General features: G+C 52.8%; 1 protein-coding gene and 1 long non-coding RNA gene across 5 annotated transcripts in view; one reads left to right on the top strand and one right to left on the bottom strand.

Annotated features, from left to right (window-relative positions):
- MST1R (macrophage stimulating 1 receptor) overlaps positions 1 to 5,914 on the top strand; it is a 49,834-nt gene extending 43,920 nt beyond the window's left edge. For all 4 annotated transcript variants that reach the window (XM_059716149.1, XM_059716150.1, XM_059716151.1 and 1 more), the window contains 6 exons: positions 1,133 to 1,213; positions 2,044 to 2,225; positions 2,728 to 2,837; positions 3,250 to 3,415; positions 4,225 to 4,361; positions 4,906 to 5,914. In XM_059716149.1, the coding sequence (XP_059572132.1) occupies positions 1,133 to 1,213; positions 2,044 to 2,225; positions 2,728 to 2,837; positions 3,250 to 3,415; positions 4,225 to 4,361; positions 4,906 to 5,131 (902 nt within the window). In that variant the 3' untranslated portion in view covers positions 5,132 to 5,914. The remainder of the gene's footprint in view (positions 1 to 1,132; positions 1,214 to 2,043; positions 2,226 to 2,727; positions 2,838 to 3,249; positions 3,416 to 4,224; positions 4,362 to 4,905) is intronic.
- Positions 5,915 to 9,569: 3,655 nt separating this feature from the next.
- On the bottom strand, positions 9,570 to 17,273 carry LOC132244559 (uncharacterized). The gene is made up of 3 exons (XR_009456130.1): positions 17,121 to 17,273; positions 13,484 to 13,552; positions 9,570 to 13,072 (listed from the first exon to the last, which is right to left on the bottom strand). It is a non-coding gene; the product is annotated as an uncharacterized LOC132244559 (long non-coding RNA).
- Between the last annotated feature and the right edge of the window lie 2,158 nt (positions 17,274 to 19,431).

Below are 19,431 nucleotides of genomic sequence, written 5' to 3'. Positions count from 1 at the left end.
CCCTAGCCTTCATGGTAGAATTACTCCCCTCATTGGCACCGGCCTAGCAGGGGCAGCCTGGCTAGCAGGAGATGTGCGACTGACCCTGGCACAAGGGGCATTTATACACGTGCTCCAGGGTGGGGGTGTTAATTAGAGTGGCTCAGAGAGCTGCTCTACTTAAAGCGCCTGGAGCGTCATTTGTATCAGTGTCCCTGCATTGCAAAATGGCAGTGGGGGTGCTTTAACTAAAGCTTGTTGAACATGCTTTAGTTAAAGTCCCCCTACCACCATTTTTCAGTGCAGGGATGCTGACACGTGTTGCTGGAGTCTGCTGAAGTGCAGAAATTACCACACTCCAGTAAACTCAACTGATCAAGTCTTCTTCAATGCACTGTATGTACAATGCATCAGAGCAGCCACGCAGCCACATGTATAGGCACCCAAGGAGCCCAGATGCAGCCACTGTCTTTCTAGAGGGCCTGAGGTGTGTCACTTCTTGCAGCCTTCCTGCCTCAGGGCATTTTTACATGTGTTCTGGGATACATGGCGGGGGTGCCTTAATTAGTGAGGCACACTAATTAAAAGTGCCCAATCGCCATGTGTATCAGCATCCTTGCACTGAAAAAATGGTGTTGGAGTGCTCATTCGACAAGCTTTAGTTCAAAGTGCCCACCGCCATTTTTCAGCGCAGGGAAGCTGATGCACATGACACAAGTCTGCTTGAGCATGTTCATTTCCATGCATCAGGAGCCCTCAGTTCTTCTCACCATAAAGTAGAGGTAGGGATACCAGTCCACTGCTTGGAGTCAAGGGAATGCCCACATCTGTCCCCAGTCGCTGACAGTCCTGGCAATGTTGAGGCTGGTGGCTGTTGCACTTGCAGTATTGGACTGGAACTGCATAGGAGGATATCAGGCCAACACGGAGAAACCACAGCTAGATTAGATACCAGCTGGCAGCATGGCTGCTATACTGTCCCACACCCATGCTCAGCTCCCCACACTGAGGCTGCAGTACCAAGACACAACTGCTTCTATTTAGGCATGTCACAGCCCATCCCCATGGAAAGGAACTGTGCCCTGCTCATTGCAGACCCATATGGTCATCAGGCATGAATGATTCTAGGGCCACTGTATTTGCTTACATCCAGGGCATTTTGGGAGTGTATATCATGGCACATACACAGATGCATCCCATCAGGAGGTACACTGTGCTGTGAAGTCCCTGAACCGTGAGTATCCCTGTCCCTGTTCCCTGGCACACCTTCTTACTGCTTTTCATGGCAGCCATGCAGGAAATGCCTCCTCAAGATACCCCTCACCTGCAGGGATCCTTTTGGGCTTTGGGTGGTCTTCCCCATCTCTTGCGCTGACACTGGATTATGCTGTGTCATGACCCCAAGAAGAGCAGGGCTGTGTGTTGCTCCAGGGCTCCATGTCACCTGGAAGTGCTGAGCTGTGCGCCCTGGTTGGCTTGGCCATGGCAAGCTGGGGCAGTCAGCTCTCATTTTCAGCCACATGGTTCTGAGTGGGCACTGGGCCAAGTTTCAGCACCAGTGACACCAACCCTTCACATACTGGTATTCCCACTGCTTCCTGGGCTATGAGTCCCAATGTTGCATGGTGCCGTAGCAGAGCTGAGAGCCTGGGCACTTTACCTGTATTGAATGGTGGAGCCATACTCTGGCTTCCTTGAGCAGCCCCCAGCATGCACTGCCCAGGGACACTTTGGTACGTGGGGAAGCAGGTACAGACCTGGGTCCTGATCCTGCCTCTGAGGTCACCTCATGCCATTCTTCTCTTAGTTGTTCTGTAGTGGGGGCTGTAGCTTGGGCAGGTGGGGACTGGCTAGCCACCCCCAGAGCAGTCATCATCTTCATAGACCCCAGGCCTTGCTCTTTATGCCTTTGCCCTTGGGCCCCTGCTCTCCCTCCTGGTCTCCACAGCCCTGGTGCTTTCTGTCCTGCCAGGCCTGCCCCCAGCCATAGTGAGGTGCAACTGGCTCATAAAGCTGTGCCCAGCCCTGTGCTTCACCAGCCTGGCTTACACAGTGTCTTGGCAGGCATCACTGATGTGGAGGAGGTGGAGGAGTTCCTCAAGGAAGGTATTCTGATGAAGAGCTTCCATCACCCACATGTCCTCTCGCTCATTGGCATCTGCCTGCCCCAGTTGGGGCTACCCCTGGTTGTGCTACCATACATGAAGCATGGAGACCTGCGGCACTTCATCCGCTCTGAGGAACGGGTAAGGGATGGGCTAGCTGTGTGGCCCCATGCCTGTCTTTCCCTTCTGGCTATGGGACTAGAACTGCTACTGCTGGGGCTCACTGAGCCTCTAGTGCAAATAAAAGCAACTCCATTGGAGGTGGGGGCAACAGTGGGAGATTATAACCTCCCAGCCCTGCTGTGCCTGCAGGAGTCAGACAGCTGTGCCCTTGCAGGGCTGACTGAGTAATCAGGCCTTATTTTCAAGGCATGCAAAAGCAGGTGACACCAACTGGATAAGCCAGCTGCAGCCTGCAGCACTCTGCCAGCTGAGCCACAGCGGAGTGAGCTCTTCTGCCCATTGGTAGCAGGACCTTTGAGCAGTTTTAGTGGGCATCACCTTCTCTGTGCTGGTACCAGTCACCACATGGAGCTGTGTCAAAGTCATGGCATGGGCCTGCTCTAGGGGCACTCTGCTGCCCAGGGGATTGCCAGCTCCAGGCTCGGCACTGAGAGGCTGGGTGATGGCTCTATCTCCACAGAACCCAACAGTGAAGGACCTGATCGGCTTTGGGCTGCAGGTGGCTCAGGGGATGGACTACTTGGCCCAGAAGAAGTTTGTCCACAGGGATCTCGCTGCTAGGAATTGCATGTGAGTATCACTGGGCACAGTACGTGGCTGGAGAGCTGCTGAATGGGCTTCCTAGCCAGTCTCTCCACAGGGAGGTGGTCCCATTCCCTTCCAATGGATTCTGCCATGACAGCCACTGTCTCAGGAGTCATGGGTTTTTCCCCTGCCCACCTCTCTACCACCCAAAAGTTGCAGCAGCGCCAATAGTTCCAGGAAATGGAGGCTGAACCCTGGAGACCCAGGTTGAGGGCTTCCAGCTCATTTCACAAAGCTGTCTGCTAAGAGCAGCTTTGGGTGCTGCTGCCTCAAGGCTGGGTTCAGCCGGCTAACACTGAAGGGCCCTGCATGCCAAGGCCCCGTGTATGCTACCCCTATTTGTGATAGAGGGCCCCCAGGGTCCTTCGCACTCCTCAGCCCTTGGTGTGCCTCACAGGCTGGACAAGATGTTTACAGTGAAGGTGGCAGACTTCGGGCTGGCTCGAGATGTCTTTGACAAGGAGTACTACAGCATACGGCAGCACCGCCAGGCCAAGCTGCCAGTCAAGTGGATGGCCCTTGAGAGCCTGCAGATCCAGAAGTTCACCACCAAGTCAGATGTGGTGAGTGTAGAATTCACAGCAAGGCTATAGGGCAGCTCTGCTCCTGCAGACTGGCAGAAGGTCTGCAAAGAGTCCATCTGCTCCAGGCTCAGTGCCTTTTGCTGGGCTATTTGCTTCCTCATTGCCCTCCCATCAGATCCTATCCTGTCCTTTCTGCCTTTGGCACAGGCCTGGACAGGGGCTGCCTGTGTCCATCCTGATGTTCCTGCCTGGGAGGGATCAGTGCCTCTTACCCTCCCCTTCATAGGCAGGGAATGTTTCTAACCAGTTTGTACAGGGTTAATACTAGTGACAAGTGATGAGTAGCATGCTTGCCGTCTGCGCAGTGTAAGGTTGCTGATACTTGGGGATTTCACACAGCCCATGGACCAATTAGAAGAGCTCTCCAGAGTTACCAAGGAGTCTTCTGGAAATGATGCAGGGCTGGCTCTGTCCTGGGCAGTGGGAACCTAAGTGAGGGGATGGTTCTGTTGGCAGGAGTGAACCCCAATCCAAATGGGACAGATCTGTACTGCACTCTCAGCCCCCTCTAGGCCAGAGCAGGTGAAACCACTGTCAACTCTGTCTGGAGTAGGCTGAGCAAAGCAACCCCAGGCAGGGCTCCCCTAAGCCCTTGTTCCACTAGTTCCTGTATGTTTAGTGAGAGTCTCTTCCCCTGTGTGGGGTAAGGGGTGTTTTCTGGGATGTACTGGGCTAGAAGGAGCTAGGGAAGGGTGAAGTGTCCCCAGCTGGGGCCTGGCCCCAGAGGCAGTGGTCTCAGCTGCCTGCCTGGTCCAGCAGTAGAACAAACCCTTTTTTCTCTTGCTCAGTGGTCCTTTGGGGTCCTCATGTGGGAGCTGATGACACGAGGAGCCTCACCATACAGTGAAGTGGATCCCTATGATATAACCCACTACTTGCTGCAAGGAAGGCGCCTGCCACAGCCGGAGTACTGCCCTGACTTGCTGTGAGTAGAGAGCATCCCCACACTCACCACTCAGCCATGGCCTGGGCTTACTGCCTGAGGGTTGCCCAGGCCTGATGTCCCCTTTGGGGTGAGGATTCTCTGCTGAAACTCTCATATACTCCAATAATTGGGACATGGTGGCCCAGGAGCCCCTCTGTTACATTCTCTCCCATTACAACTGCCCCCCTCCTACTTCCCCACGGTATTCTCACCTCTCCCAGCTGCCAGGATCCTGCTTGCCAGTCCTCCAGAGCCCTCCAGAGACTGGCACCCTAGCCTGGCTTCTGCCTTCCAGCAGCCCCTGGAATAGGGCCCTCTTCTGAGCTCCCCCAGCTGTTCAAATCCTCCCTTGGGAACTCTGGCTGTGGGGATGGAAGTAGGAGGGACTTGGTGCATAAGGACTGGGGCAGTATGCCTGATTTGTTGATGTGGGTTTGTTCCTAGTTTTCAGCTGAGCAGCCTGCCTGGGCTGGCACTGCCCAGCTGTGTAGTGGGGCTGGTTTGTGACTCTTCCTGTGCTAAGGGTTCTGTTTGCCTGGTACAGGTATGAGGTGATGCTGAGATGCTGGTCCCCGAATCCCAGTGAACGTCCAGGCTTCTGTGCCCTGATTGGGGAGCTGGAGCAGATCATGGCCTCCCTGAAGGGGGAGCACTACATCAACTTGACTGTCACCTACATCAACCTGGAGCACAACCAGCCCTTCCCACCTGCACAGGGCTCTGAGGATGAGCTGGTCTCCAGCAGTGATGGGGATGAGGCTGAGTGCTAGCAGTAGGCTCTATCCCTGCTTCACAACTCAGTGCTGGAGCTGGACCCCACTGAACGCTGGTCCCTCGAATGCAGACGGAGCAGTTCTTCCATCCCAAAGCACACTTCTGCTGCAGTCCCAGGGGCTTGGCCAGACAGTGCTGATTTTGACATTATTTTTCAACGGAGAACATTAGAGTCTATGATAATAGGATGAAATGATATTTCCCTCTATGACACTAGCAGAGTATTTTTCAAACATTCTCATGCACTGTTACAGTCTAAGGGGCCAGGGGCTAGTCCTGCATAGAAAGGTTCCAGAATTTTTGTTTCCTGGGAGAGTTGTGATTCAGGCTCCAGCCAGAGGGATTTTCTTCCTGAAAAGCCAGTTTCCTTCAGAACAAAATTCAGTTCTGAGCCAGCCCTAACTAGGATTTTTCTTCTGGGGCTGATTTGCGGCAACAGCTCCAGAGATGGTCCACAACTCTTTCCTCAGTGGGGCCATGGGCCAGCTCAGGAACACCAACAGCAGTGAATCCTTCCTTTCTGCACCCTCATTGCTGCACCCTCAGATGCAGAACAGCTCAAGAGCAAAAAAGACAGGCAGCCTCCTGCCAGGGGAGTGAATGGGCCAGGTGTCCTGAGCAGGAGGAGGCTGGAAGTACCAGTACAGCCCTTGAGGTGACAGGGAGCCTTTTTGGCTTTGCAGAGGGATGCTTAAATGTCTTGGACTTAACTGAATATGTACTTGGATATGGAATAAATGCAGGCCAGGCTGATAGTTACCTCTGACATGACTGCACAACCTGGGTGTGTGAGTGTACTCTGTCTCTCTCTCTCTCCTGTGAGTATGTGAGTGCATGCATACATATTTTCTGGGACAAGCCGGTCACTGCTGAGGCAAGAAAGGCCTGACAGATGCTGGCAGTAGGGCTGCAGGGGACGCATGCTCCATCTGCATAGTTGTGGGGCTGTCCCTGGGCACTGGAAAGTCTATGTCCAGGTGGTAGGTTAGGATCTGGCCTGTCTAAAGGAGGTCTGAGAGGCCCCAGGCCCAGCCATGTTTTCCCCCTTACACACCAACCCTTGGGACAGGGGGAGCTGTGAAAATGTAAAGCTGGCCAAGCACATAGAGATGGTAGCCAGGTGGGCTTCTTCATGCAGCCCCACTGCAAGGTTCTGTGGAGCCACCTTCTTGGGGGCAGGGGGCAGCTTAGACCTCATGGCTTGGTCACCATAGTTCTCTGTGCTCAGACTATCCCTATACCTCTCCTCAGCCAGTGTGACCATGATGCTTGTCCTTGGGGTCCTATGATGCAACCTGGCAGCCTTGTATCTTTCCCTGTGACAGCCATGTGAGGAGAGGCTGGAAGGGCAGAGGGGTTGCACTGTAGCACACCAGCCTCTTTCCATTTGAAGGCACAGGGCACATGGCTTCCCTCCAGCACAGTGGGGGTTCATGTGTCCCTTTTTCTTCTTTCCATGCCCCTCCCACAAGCAAGCACCGTAGCCAGACCCTTCCCCCTGCCTCTTCCATGCTATTCTGCCACCTCTGGCCCTGTGGTTTGGCTTGAACAATTCTTGCATCTTCTGCCCAGAGGAGGGAGTGCCAGACTGCGTATGTGCTATGCAGACTCCTTAGTTGAATGGGGCAGTGCAGGAAAAGGGGCTTCTCTGGAGTGAAGAACCCTACCCATGGTCCCTAGTGCTGTGTGCAGGGGCCACAGGAGGGGCCTCAATCTCTTCAAACCCCTTATCTCTCCAAAACTAAGCAGCCATCCAAAAAGCTGTGTTTCCTGTCACCCCTCCTCTCCACCCAAGACCCCCTTCAGGATCTTTGTAGCCAGACCCTGCAGCAAGGAGGCCAGGGAAGAAATAAAATCCTTCAATCCCAGGTCATGTCACCTCCTGGATAAATGCTTGGATTTCCCCTGATTCATCCAACAGCCAGAGGTTGACAGCTGCTCTCCTCTAGCACTTGGCTGGGCAGATCTAGGAGCCCAGCTCTATGGCTCCTTACTTCAGGCTGCCTGTGTTTGCCTGGCTCATGCCCTTTCTAGGAAGTGAGCTCAGCAGGCTGCCACCTCAGCAGGAAGTCCCTGCTTTTGAACCACACACCCTAGGAGCAGTGTGAGTGTGCAGCAGTGGCATAAGTGACTCTCCACTCCTGCAGGCCCCTTGGACATCTCAACATGTGGCATCCTAGTTGAGCACTAGCCGGCATCCTGTTTTCTGGAGTTGCCAAGATTTCTGGGACAGCAGTGGTGGCTCTCCTGCTCTCTAGGAACTGGAAGCAGGTTTCTAGCTCTGGCTGCAGGGCTTCTTGGGCATCCTGCCCTCGCTCTGACTTGGCTTCACTCTGCTCCCTCAGACCGGGGGCGACGCTGGGGGAGGGAGGGGGGCAGGTGTCTTCTCCAAACTGGGTCTCCAGCTCCTGCTGCTCCTGTCAGTCTAGCCCCAGAGGGTCCCCACTTAGTGTGATACCAGTTGCCTCTGGATCCCAGCTTGACAGTCTCTTAAGAATCGTGCTGTTCTTACAGCCTGGCACAAGAAGTAACCCCAGATCATCACCGGCAAGGCCAGGGGAACAGGAGTGTCTTGCTTAGCTGGCCAGCCCCACCAGAGGGCAGTGTCAGCAAAGGATTGGAGGTCCACTTCCAGTTCAGAGCGAGGGAGCTGTGTTTTGGGCATGGGGTTGGACCCCTGACCTGACTTGCTCCTTGCCTGCAGTCATCACTGCAGAGCAGGACACTGTTTCAATGGGTACAGGTGCAAATACAACCAGCACCATGCTCTAGCGCTCAGCCCGAGAGCTGACCTCCCCATTCAGTTCTCATTGGCTGCCTGGGTGCTGCTCCCATCCTGCTCCCTGTAGTGCCATGTGCGTGGAGGCAGGGAAAGTTTTGCCCCACTGCTTCCATGTGCTCCACCTGTGCTTCACAGGGATAAATTCTACCCCATGCCCTTCCAAGAGCCTTGTCCTGCTGCCCTGCATTATGGCTGCCTTGGGTGCATGAGCATCACCAGGATTTGCCACCTAAGGTGCTTTTGGAAGCAAAATCCATGCCAGTCTTCTGTGCTCTCTAGACCTCCAGAACCAGGAGCCGTCTACACCACTTCCAGGTCTGGTTTGTGTAGCCACCTCAGAGAGGTATGTCTCACAGGCTTGTTGGCAGTGGTGATGGCTGAGCTAATTAGTCTGGGTGCAGCCTTAAAATCACAGAATCGTAGAAAATTTTCATTGGAAGGGACATCAGGAGCTCATCTAGTCCAACCCCCTGCAGGACCCGCCCCAACTACATTGTCCTAGCCAAGGCTTTGTCTAGCCTGGTCTTCAAAAACTCCAAGAAAGGAGATTTCACAGTCTCTCTGGTAATCTATTCCAGTGTTTTACTACCCTCCTAGTGAGGAAGTTTTTCCTAATATCTAGCCTAAGCTTTCCTTGCTGCAACTTGAATTTCCCTTGTTGAAATGTGCTCCTACTGCATCCAGGTTTGACAGTAGCCCGCTGAAGCACAAGCTGGTTAGTCATATTACTGTAGCACCAGGCACCATCCAGCTGTCAGCCAAGAGTCAAAGATAATTCACCCAGGCACTGCGCCCAGGTTAATTAGTCCTGCGTCAGAGCAGAGGCAGCAGTGTGGTATCTGACACCTGGAGCATTTGGCAGGAGGGTGTGGGGCCAATTCAGGACAAATTTTCCAAATCTGAGACCAGTCCTGCTTTGGGGACTCCTTAGGACATAAAGACACAGACCTGAAATGCCCTGTGATGGAAACTTGAAGACAAGGGGTCTCTTTGCTCTGCCAGAAGTGCTGATGCTGGCACCTGAGTTGCCGTTAACTCAGGCACCAGCAAAGAGGTGGTATCCTAGTAAGTGACAAGCTATTTCATAACTAGCCATGGGAGACACCTGCACCTTTTGCAGTGCTCCCTTTCCCCTGCCAAAGAAGCAGCTCTGCTTTAGCACAGTGTAACCCACCCTAGTGTACCTGCTCAGGGTGGGTGGGGCCCTGTAGGTGCTGCTCAGGCAGCCCTGGGGCCCTGACTGCCAGAGGCAACTGAGCATCTCTCTCTCCCTGCCCAGGGCTCCCAGCCAGGGAATGAACTCATTAAGTAGCAGCCCACTGCCCAATGGGGCCTTTGCATTTCCACACTGGAGCTGCTGGTACCCCAGGTGGCCAAGAAGTCTTCCTAGAGCCCCCTGTCTGCCCCTGCCATGTGTGCTTTAAGCATGAAAGTTTGGGTGTGTGCTTATAAAGTCTCCATGGTGGGGGGTGTTACATCTCCACTGTCCAATCTCACTTCACTTTCCACCCCTGTGCAGGAAAAGGCAGGGCTGGCTCATCCAGACACCCCTGTTCATGAGGCACTTGTACTGAAGCTCCCTTCCACACTTGCCTGTCACTCACTCCCACGCTCAGTGCTAAGGCACAAGTAAGCACAGAAATGCCTGGAATGTGGTTGTGACTGTGGAGTCCAGGCTGGGTCTTGGAGTTCCTGTGTGGTGCCAGCACAGGATGGAGCCCAAGGGAAGCACAGGGTCCATGTGTCCAGTAGCCTCCAGGCCCAGTGCCTCTTCCTTAGAGGCACTGCAGGGCCATGTGAACGAGTAATGCTCTGGAATGTGGACTGGTCTTGGAGGTAGGGATGGAGTGTTAGCAAACCTCCTTGCTAGCTGTGGGACTGGAAAACAATCATGGCAGAGGGCCAGAAGGTGGAAGGATTGGGACAGATTGGGCAGCCAGGCAGGGACCAGCTGTGAAGCAGTTCATAGCATGGGATGCAGCTCTTGGACAGATTTGTGTCCTGTAGTGGCCAGAAGGGGGAGTCCTCAGCTCACATAGCTCACAATGGTTCTTGCAGTAATGTGGTATTCTGTTCAAGCTTGTCTCCCAGCATGACTTGTTGAGCAGAAGCTGGATCAGACTTTGGAATTGGGTACTGTTTTTCAGGAGAGCCTACAGCCACTCTAAAGCTCTTGGCTATAGCAGATTCTGCGGGGATTTGGCATTTTCCCCCACCACTGTTCTCTGGAGTTGGGGTTAATACCCCTGGGAGAACTCCAGGTCATATTGTCCTCAGCTAGGCTTCAGCTGGGGTGGGGGCACAGGCTGCAGATGCCCTGGGGACTGAGCCCAATTGGTGCCCATCATGCTTCACAGGGACCTTGGTACCAAACCATGTTTCCTCTTCAAATTTCTTGAATTAACCCACTGATGTCTTCAAAAATACATAGGAATGCAGAATTCAGATTGAAACATTTAGACAAGAAACCCGAATTTTATATAATAATAAAAAAAACCCAATTAAAACACAAAATGGCATTTTCTTCCCTTTTTCCTTAACCAGGAGAAGTTGGGGTATGTGTGCTTTTATTTCTCCCAACAGTCGTGTCTGGTTGCACCACCAGCACTTCCTGGCACTTGCATGCAGCATATGGACCTTCACGGGATGGATGTGGAGTCAAAGAGGACTTGGGAGACAGAACCAGCAGGGCTGTTGGAGAGCCTGAATGAACCCAAAGTGCTTAGCAAATATGCTTGGAGAAGGAAGGACCCTAGACAGTCTGACATGTTCACATAGGAGCAAATAACTTGCAGGGGTTCCCCAGACACCTACAATATGGAAAAACCCTAAAACAACAGAAGTGGAAACTTTGGAACCTGACTCCCATATGCTAAGGGCAATGCTCCATCCCTGGCACTGGTGATGCCTGTCCTGGGGCTAAGGGGCAGAGGCTTCAGCGAGGTGGGAATGGCTCTCCAGTGCATGACATGTGGGTCAGTTGTTTTCTAGGTTCCTCCAGCCATGCCACATGAGACTAGGGATGGAGAAGAAGTGCTGCTGCCCCAGCCCCTTTTTCCCCTCACTCCTTATCCCAGAAGCAGCAGTGGGAGCCCAGCATACTTTTTCCAGAACCAGGTCTATGTCCTCTGTCCTGTTAGCACCTCACTTACCTATGCCAGAGCCAAGACCTGCAGTGTTTAGAGAATAAGGAGTGCCCAAGGCAGCAACCAGAGCAGCAGAAACAGGAGGGACAACTGGGAGGCAATACATTCCTATCCTGCACTTGCACTCCCACCTCCCCTGTGACTGGCCTCTGGCAAAGCTCTCTGTAGTCTCTTCTGCTGTTTCCCCTCAGCATGGTGCTCCAGTAGCAGCCATGTGCACATGTCACTAGAGGCTGGGACGACAAGGCCACACACCAGTCGGGGACATATGCTATGTTGCCCCAAGCACTGGAGAGTGGGGACCAGTTCAGCCCGGGACTGTGCATCAGGGCTAAGGCTTGGGGCTTCTCTAGTGGTGATACCAAACATCACAGGCTGGTGAGTCATAACCATATATATATATATATATATATATATATATATATATATATATATATATAATAAAATTTTGAGAGAGAGAGAGAGAGAGCGAGCATGCGCGCCACAGGGCCTGTCTTCATTCAAGAGCTTCTGCTCCAAATCCCCTTGCTATCTCTGCTGTCCTACAAGGGATTCTGGGTGTCCTACATGAGCTCCCTGCTTCTCTCCTGTGTTCCAGCCTGGGGACAGACAAGCCACGGAGCACACAGCTGCTTTGCCTGACCACTACCCTCCCAGGCGCTCTTGAAACAAACCCAGTGCAAAATCCCATTAGTAGACAACTGATAAAGCCTGTGAGCTTGACTTACCACAAAACCAAGTCTTGGGTATGATCACACTCTGCTGAAGCCACCCTGCAGTCCAAACTCATCCACACTGAGCTTGGGATATGCGGCCCACCTGCCCAGTGTAGCTCCCAGCCTGTCAGCCTTTCTCGTGAGCTAGCACTCCAGCAGGTTCAATACTCAGTTCCTTCCCCTGGAGCCCTGTTGCTGGGATACAGAGCCTAGGCAGCTCTGAATAAGGGTGGAGGGCTCAGTCCTGCTAGCCCTGGTACTGGTGGGAATGCCAGCAGCAGGAGGTTGCTCTGGCAAAAGTAGCTGGGAACCACCAGTTCAGACTTAGCCTCCTGGAGACTGCCTTGCCATGGGGCCTGGCTGGCAGGCAGACCAGCCTCCCTTACTGAAGTTTAACCCAGGATCCTAAGAATAATACTATGGAGCATGAAATAGCAGCACAGAGGACAGCTTTTCTCCAGTGTGTTCAGCACAGCCAAGGAAAAGCAAAGACTTTGACAGGAGATGCTGCTGAGCCAGAGAAGCTTACTGCCTGCATCCTGAAGGCCAGGAGCTCCCCAATGGGCTGGTTATAGAGCTTAGAGAGACCAGCCAGGCATGCAAGTCAGGGACCAGGATTTCAGCTTCCTGCTTTAGAGAACAAGCCATCCCTACCCATGGGCCCAGGAGGGAACAGGTTGGCCCATGGCTGCCTCCAGCCCAGGGTTCTACCTCTTTCTTGCAGCTGGTGCTGGGCCCCTCACAGAAGGAGCAAGGACTGTGTAGAAATGAGGCCCAGTCCTCTCTCAAGGGATTTCTGTTTGCTTGAAAGCTGGTAAAATGCAGTCTTCATGCAAAGCCAATTTTTCCACAGCCTTGACTCCACTGCTTGGCTAAGCCCCAGTCTCCCTGTGAGGACCCATGCAGACATCCCTTATAGCTGGGCATACGCAGCCCTCATGGCCAGGTGTGCTCATATCCCTATGGCCTAAAGTGCACATCCCCCTAGCCAGGTGCACACATTGTCTGCAGCCAGGAGACACACCTGGAGGACATCAAAGGAGGACTCAGGCTGATCAGTCAGCTCCTGCTCTGGGACCTGGCCATCCACAGAGGCTCTACAATGGGGGTGGGCAAAATATGGCCCGTGGTGCAGATCCAGGTGGCCAACTAATTGAATCCGGCCCACAGGTGGGTGCCTGTCAATTGACTGTATCCGTTCTGAACTTGTCTTGATGATGTATTTCATTTTGCTGTGGAATGGACTCTTCAGCTACTCAGAGGTTGCACCATGGGAAGGTATACGTCTTTCATCTGGTATACACAGAACAGGAAAACATGTTCATCTTGGCAGGAATCACCGCTTATAACATTAAGAGATCTAGAATACTGCTTAACCTGGCAAACAAAGCCCAAAGGAAGACCATTCACTACATGATGTGATTGAAAAATATGGCCAAGGGGGACAACCAGGTGAGTGATCTAACAAATGAGGGTAACCTAGGCAGTAAATGAGCACAACATTATCACTTTCACTGTCCATCGTAGGGCTGGGAAATCCCGTCAGTAAGGTACAAATATTTGACTTTAAGAAAGCTGATTTTAATAAGCTAAGGACTTTAGTGAGTAATGCCCTATGAGATCATGGACTGCAGGGAAAGAGTATGGATGAAGAGTGGTCATTTCTCAAGGATACGATACTTGGTGCACAGAAGTTGTCCATACCTGTACGCAAAAAAAGGTGACGCAAGGGCCAGGAGGCCATCTTGGCTCAATAGGGAAGTCGCAGATCTTCTGAAAAAGAAAAAGGAGGCTTACCAACAATGGAAGCTAGGAATAGGTCCCAAGGAGAACTATGTAAGATTGGCCCACACCCATAGAGGGCAGATTACAAAAGCAAAGGCAGTGACCAAATTCAGGTTAGCAACTGAAATCAAGGACAATAAGAAGTCCTTCTATAGGTATGCAGATAACAGGAGGAAAACCAGTGGAAGTGTGGGACCACTGCTCAATGCATCTGGACATCTGATCACCAACACCGAGGAGAAAACTGAACTCCTGAACAAGTACTTCGCATTTGTATTACACCAGGCTAAGAGTGATAGCCTGCCAAATGCAAATATGACACAGAATGGTCACAGTAGGGATGATCACCTACCAACAGTCAATGTAGAGCTGGTGAAAGAATATCTAGAGAGGCTGGATATCTGCAAGTCAACAGGACCGGATGAACTCCATCCAAGAGTGCTGAATGAACTAGCCAAAGTTATTGCAGGACTGCTGATGAACCTCTTTGAGAATTCATGACACTCAGGAGAGGTCCCAGAAGACTAGAAGAGGGCCAGTGTTGGGCCATCTTTAAGAAGGGGAGGAGAGAGGACCAGGGAACTACAGGCTGATCAGCCTGACCTCAATCCCAGGAAAAAGCCTTGAAAAATTTCTCAAGGAGTCCATATATGATTGTGATCACTGGGTCTCAAGTAATCGGTCACATGCTGCCTTGGCTCACCCACTGAGGGATGTATGCCCTGCAGCCTTCCGCAAAAAGCCAAGTTGATGTTCCCTCTGCAGGAATCCTTCCCCGATCTCTCCTGCCATGACTTGAATGTTTCCCAGTGGGGGGAAATGACTACCCGGGGATCTTCTACGGTGCAGTCGGCCTGGTGGTCACTAGCGGGGCTCTGCCACCCCTACACCCCATCCTCACGCCACGTCAATGGGTTGTCCCGTCTTTGTGACCAAGTACCTCTTCTTTCACTACCGTGGAGCCTCTCAATTTCTCTCCTACCCTGGATACTAGCTTCCGAGACAGATTCAGTTATTCCGTCCTAGGTTATATACATCCCCAGGTCTTGCTTGTGGCATCTGTACTCATCTAGGGGGAGCTTTTCCCCGAGGCCTTAATCCCACGTGCCACCCTATGGACTTCACCACATCTCTCTGCACAGCTTTCTGCTCCTCAACCCCTTTGCACAGGGAAACTCAAAAGAAACACAAAAAGAAAAACACAAAATGACCCCTTCCCAGGTCTCTGGTGTCAGAGACCCTGGGAGCTGAGTCCTCTATGGTCTGGCTGGGAGCTGACCTCCTGCTTGGGTCCTCCCTTCCCCTGCCTCTATAAGCTCTGAGCTGCCTCGCTCCTCTCCCTTCCGGAGTGTCCCTATCCAAGTGCCTTGCCGTTCCCCAACGAGCGGCTGGCTTTCTCCCATGCTCAGGGTCAGTGCCTTTATCCTCTGCAGTCCTTCTGTCTGCTTCTGCTGGGGGTCTCTTGCCAGGTACAGCTCCTCCTCCTCCCCACAACCCCCGATACTCCCACCCGCTGTGGTGATAATCCTTGCACGCCCTTCGCTGCTTTCCCTACTACTGGTCCCTTCGCAGGCTGCCGGGGTTGCTTCCTGCTCACCTCCAGTGCTGGCGGTCTGTTCCCGGCTGCTGTTGCTGAGGTTAGTGTCAGGAGCCTCCTCTGGCTCCTTGCTCACTGCTCCTTCCTCCCAGTGCGAATCCCGGAGTGAGCCTGGCATCCCCACACTCCCCAGGTCTGTCCTCCCTCCTCCCCTTCCTTGTCTGTCAGCCAATTTTATTGCTGCCGGATGGGGACTGCTGGTGACGTCACCGTCCGGTCTCAGCTGAATAAAGACGCGGCTAATAAGCCACGCGGGCTTCTCCCTCTGTTTCTGCTGTGTTGCGGCTCCTGTTGAAGGCAAGTGTTTTTTTCTTGTTTTATCTTCCATGTTTGTTTGTTTCTCTCTCTCCTGTGCCCTCTGCCTCTCGTAATTTTCTTTTCTTGTCCGGGGTCTTTCCCCCCGTTTTCTCCCGGGACAATAAAAAGCTAGTAGAAGGCAAAATTCCAAATGACAGCCAGCATGGTTTTGTCATGGGTAGGTCATGTCTGACTAACCTCATCTCCTTCTGCAACCAGGTTACTCACCATCTGAATAAGGGAGATTAGGTCGATGTCATTTACTTGGACTTTAGGAAGGCCTCTGACTTGGTGTCCCGTGGGGCTCTCAAGGTAAAACTAGGGGACTAGGAGCTCACCAATTCTACAGTCAGATGGGTAGAAAACTAGCTGTGGGGTCAAACCCAGAGAGTACTAATAGACAGATCTGTGTCAACCTGGTGGAAGGTAGCCAGTGGGGTCCTCCAGGGTTTAATACTTGGACTTCATCAGTGATCTGGATGTGGGGCTGAAACACACACTGGCAAAGTTTGCCGATGACACTAAGCTGTGGGGAAGTGCAGCCATGCCTCAGAGTAGGCTGATGATCCGGGAGGACCTAGACAGATTAGTTAGCTGGGTGGACCAGAACCAGAAGCTGTTCAACACTGAGAAGTGTAAAGTTATCCACCTGGAAAGGGAAAATGCGCAACAAACTTACAGGCTTGGTGATGCTCTGCTAGCTAACACCATGTCCAAAAGGGATCTGGGGGTCATAGTTGATGTGACAGGGGGGGCCTCCTGGGGCTGAACTCTGTGGCCCGCCCGCCTGTCACCGTGACAGCAGGCCTACTCAGGGCCAAGCTCTTCATGGCCCGCCCACCTGTCTCTGGGCAACCGCCCGCTCATCTCACCCGCCACGCCTTTGATGATAATGAGTTCAGTTAGGATGTTAATTAAGCGGGAGGCTGCCCTTCGACTACCCCGATGCCCAGGGGCGCTCTGCGGCTCCAACCTCCCCTAATACCACAGCCCAAGCCTCGCAGATGGCATCATGGTGTTCAACATCTCACCGGCCCCACACTGGGCCCCAGAATCTTCTACGCGACCCCACTATGGTCTTCTCTACTCAGGCAGCCACTCCGCCGTCATCTGGGCTACCTCACCCCCCCGAAGCCTTGTTCCCCTCTCGGGTGTGGTTCCCCCGGAACCTTGGGCTACCTAGCCCTGACCCACCTCAAGGCCAGTCGGGACCCCTCGCGGTGGGCCCCCGGTCCTTTTGACCCTCACTGGTCCTGGCCCCAGCATGGGCCAGTCGAGGGGACTCTCCCCTTCGGGCTGGGTCTCTCTAGCCACTCACTAACACTGGGCCTCACCGTGCCACTACTCCCTTCCTCCTAGGAGCAACCGCGGCACCTCGCCCACATCACTCCCACTCTCGGGGTCCGCCCTCTCTGGGCCCCTCAGAAACACTGGCCCTCTCGGCCCTTCTCCAACTCAGGGGTCACCCACCCGGTGGTGGTGGGAGCTAGGGGTTAAGGCGCCCTGACTCGCCTTTCACTGGGGTGATAAATGGCCTGGAATTTCCTGGGGGCTCCCGCGCCACTGAGAGCCCCACCAGACCACCCATTCCCAGCAGAGTGCAGTTTCAGGTCATGCCCAGGATCAGGAGCCTCCTGCCAACCCCTTGCAGCTCCCCCTTACCTCCAAGTTGTACACAGCAGCCCTAAGGCCAGACAATGTTGCTACCTGACCTCCTGCAGCCAAACTGCCTGGTTTATATAGGCCCCAAAATGGCTGCCCTAATCAGGCACCTGGAGGCTGCCAGCTCCAGGCCCTTAAAGTGGCAGGAGCACCCTGTGCTCTGCCACAGTTGACCATAAAATTAATGAGCCACCAGGGTGATACTACAATTAGCAGAGCAAACAACACACTGGCATGCATCAATCAGTGCATCTTAGAGCAAGAGAATAACTTCCTTAGTTTTGCTTATGTGGCATTGGTGAGGCTGCAGCTGGAGTACTGTGTCCAGTTCTGGGTGCCACGCTTCAAGAAGGATGTAGAGAAGCTTGAGAGAGTCCAGAGAAAAGCCACTTGTATGATTAGAAGCCTGAAGAGTAAGCCATATGAGACAAGGTTGACAGATATGGAACTGTTCAGCCTAGAAAAGAGAAGACTTCAGGGGGATTTGGTGTCAGCTTACGAATATATCATGGGAGAGCATCAGGGACTAGGTGAACAACTATTCACCAAAGTGCCCCAGGGGAAAACCAAGAGCAATGGTCATAAACTCCTAGAAGAAGGTTTCAGATTGGATAAGGAAAACATTCTTCATGGTTTGTGTGACCAGACCCTGGAACAGACTCCCAGTGGGGGTGGTGCAGGCACCTACCCTAGAGATCTTCAAAAGGAGACTGGACACACACCTTGCTGGGGTTATTTGACCCCAGCAGTCTTTTCTGCCCAGAGCAGGGGGGACAGATCCGATGATCTCATGAGGTCTCTTCCAGCTCTAAACTTCTTTGAATCTGTGTCAACCTCTATATGCAGTACTCAAAAGAGCAAAAATCAGGACATTTAAAAAAAATAAAATTAAAATAAGTTATTGTAGATTTTTGATTTTTAGTATATGATTTTTTTTTATCTATAATTTGTTAAAATGCTATTTTCTGAAAGATTTTATGTGTGTGGCCATCCACAGCTCACCAAAACTCATTAAGTGGCCCTCCACCCAAAATAATTGCCCACCCCTTCTCTACCCTCATCTTGCTGCCTTGGCAATGTGGTGGGGAAGAGTTGACACTGGGGTGAGAAGTAGCCAGGATGTGATCCTGGCAGCCAATATTTGAGCCAAATAGAAGTAGGCATCCAATTAACCAGAAGCCTTGGTTCAGTCTTGTCCCCTCTGCTTTGCCAGAGGACTGGGGATCCAGTCCATGTCTGTTGATGGCAGCCCACCTTGGAGAGAGCACTGCAGGGCAGATGTGCAATAGCGCAGCTCAGTCAGTTCTGGCCATGGCAGGGTCTCCTACCTCTGCATGGCCCAGCCTTGCAGGAGAGGTACAGAGTGCCACGTGGACACATCTAGTGTCAATTGCAGGGAACTTGAGTCAACAGGGTGAGGTTGCTGGGGGCGATGGCAGATAGAGGGACATTCGGGTGAGTTTGGAGGGGACCATGCCTGGGAAATGCAGAATCTAGGATGCCTGGATGTTCGTTGGTATAAAAAGGTCAATACTGTATAACAGGTAGGTACAGAGATGCCTCAAAACACGCAGCATTACCATCCAGCCCTGCCCAGCCCTTTGTCACTGCCCTATGGATCTCCATGATGGGCCGAGCTGGGCTGGGGCAGGCATGCTGGGAGCCCTATGGTTTCCTGAAAGCTGTGCCTTAACTAACCTGTGGTGGCCCACAGGCCAATGCAGGCCACAAGGGTTTGTGCAGCATGGTACACCCCAGCCTACAAGATGCAAGGAGCCCATGGCACAGTACAGCTTAATGGAGGTGGTGATGGGGGCCCTTGAAGCATGTGACCCCTTGGCGGTCAACCTACCCTGCCTTCAACTCAGAGGTTGGACAGCCCTGCCAATGTATGTCTATGGCACCACCTAGTGGTCATCCATACACAGCCACTAAACACCTTACAGGGACCTATGGGTGCTCCCAGCAGCTGAGATCAGGAAACTGATGGAATAGGCCATAAGCTCAACTCGTGAACGTATGATGTTTCCACAGGTGTGCCTGGTGCATGCAGGGCACAAGTTCATCCCAGAGCAACAGTATTAGAGACAAGGAGGTGCATGTAGCTCATCACTCCTGAATTAGCATCTTCCCTTTGCATCCATTTGCTAGTGGTTCCAAGAGCCTAACTGATTCCACACATGGTGGGGGAGGATTCCCAAAGAAGCATCAAATATGCCTGGAAAGTGATGTAAGGCTGAGGCAGCGCGCAAAATTACAGAGCAAGAGAGAGGGTGGGAAGTGTGCATCAGGGACGCAGCTAATTAGGGGC

Source organism: Alligator mississippiensis, chromosome 12 (genome assembly GCF_030867095.1).
Source record: "Alligator mississippiensis isolate rAllMis1 chromosome 12, rAllMis1, whole genome shotgun sequence".
Taxonomy (NCBI): Eukaryota; Metazoa; Chordata; order Crocodylia; family Alligatoridae; genus Alligator; species Alligator mississippiensis.
This window is presented reverse-complemented; position numbering and strand designations above follow the sequence as displayed.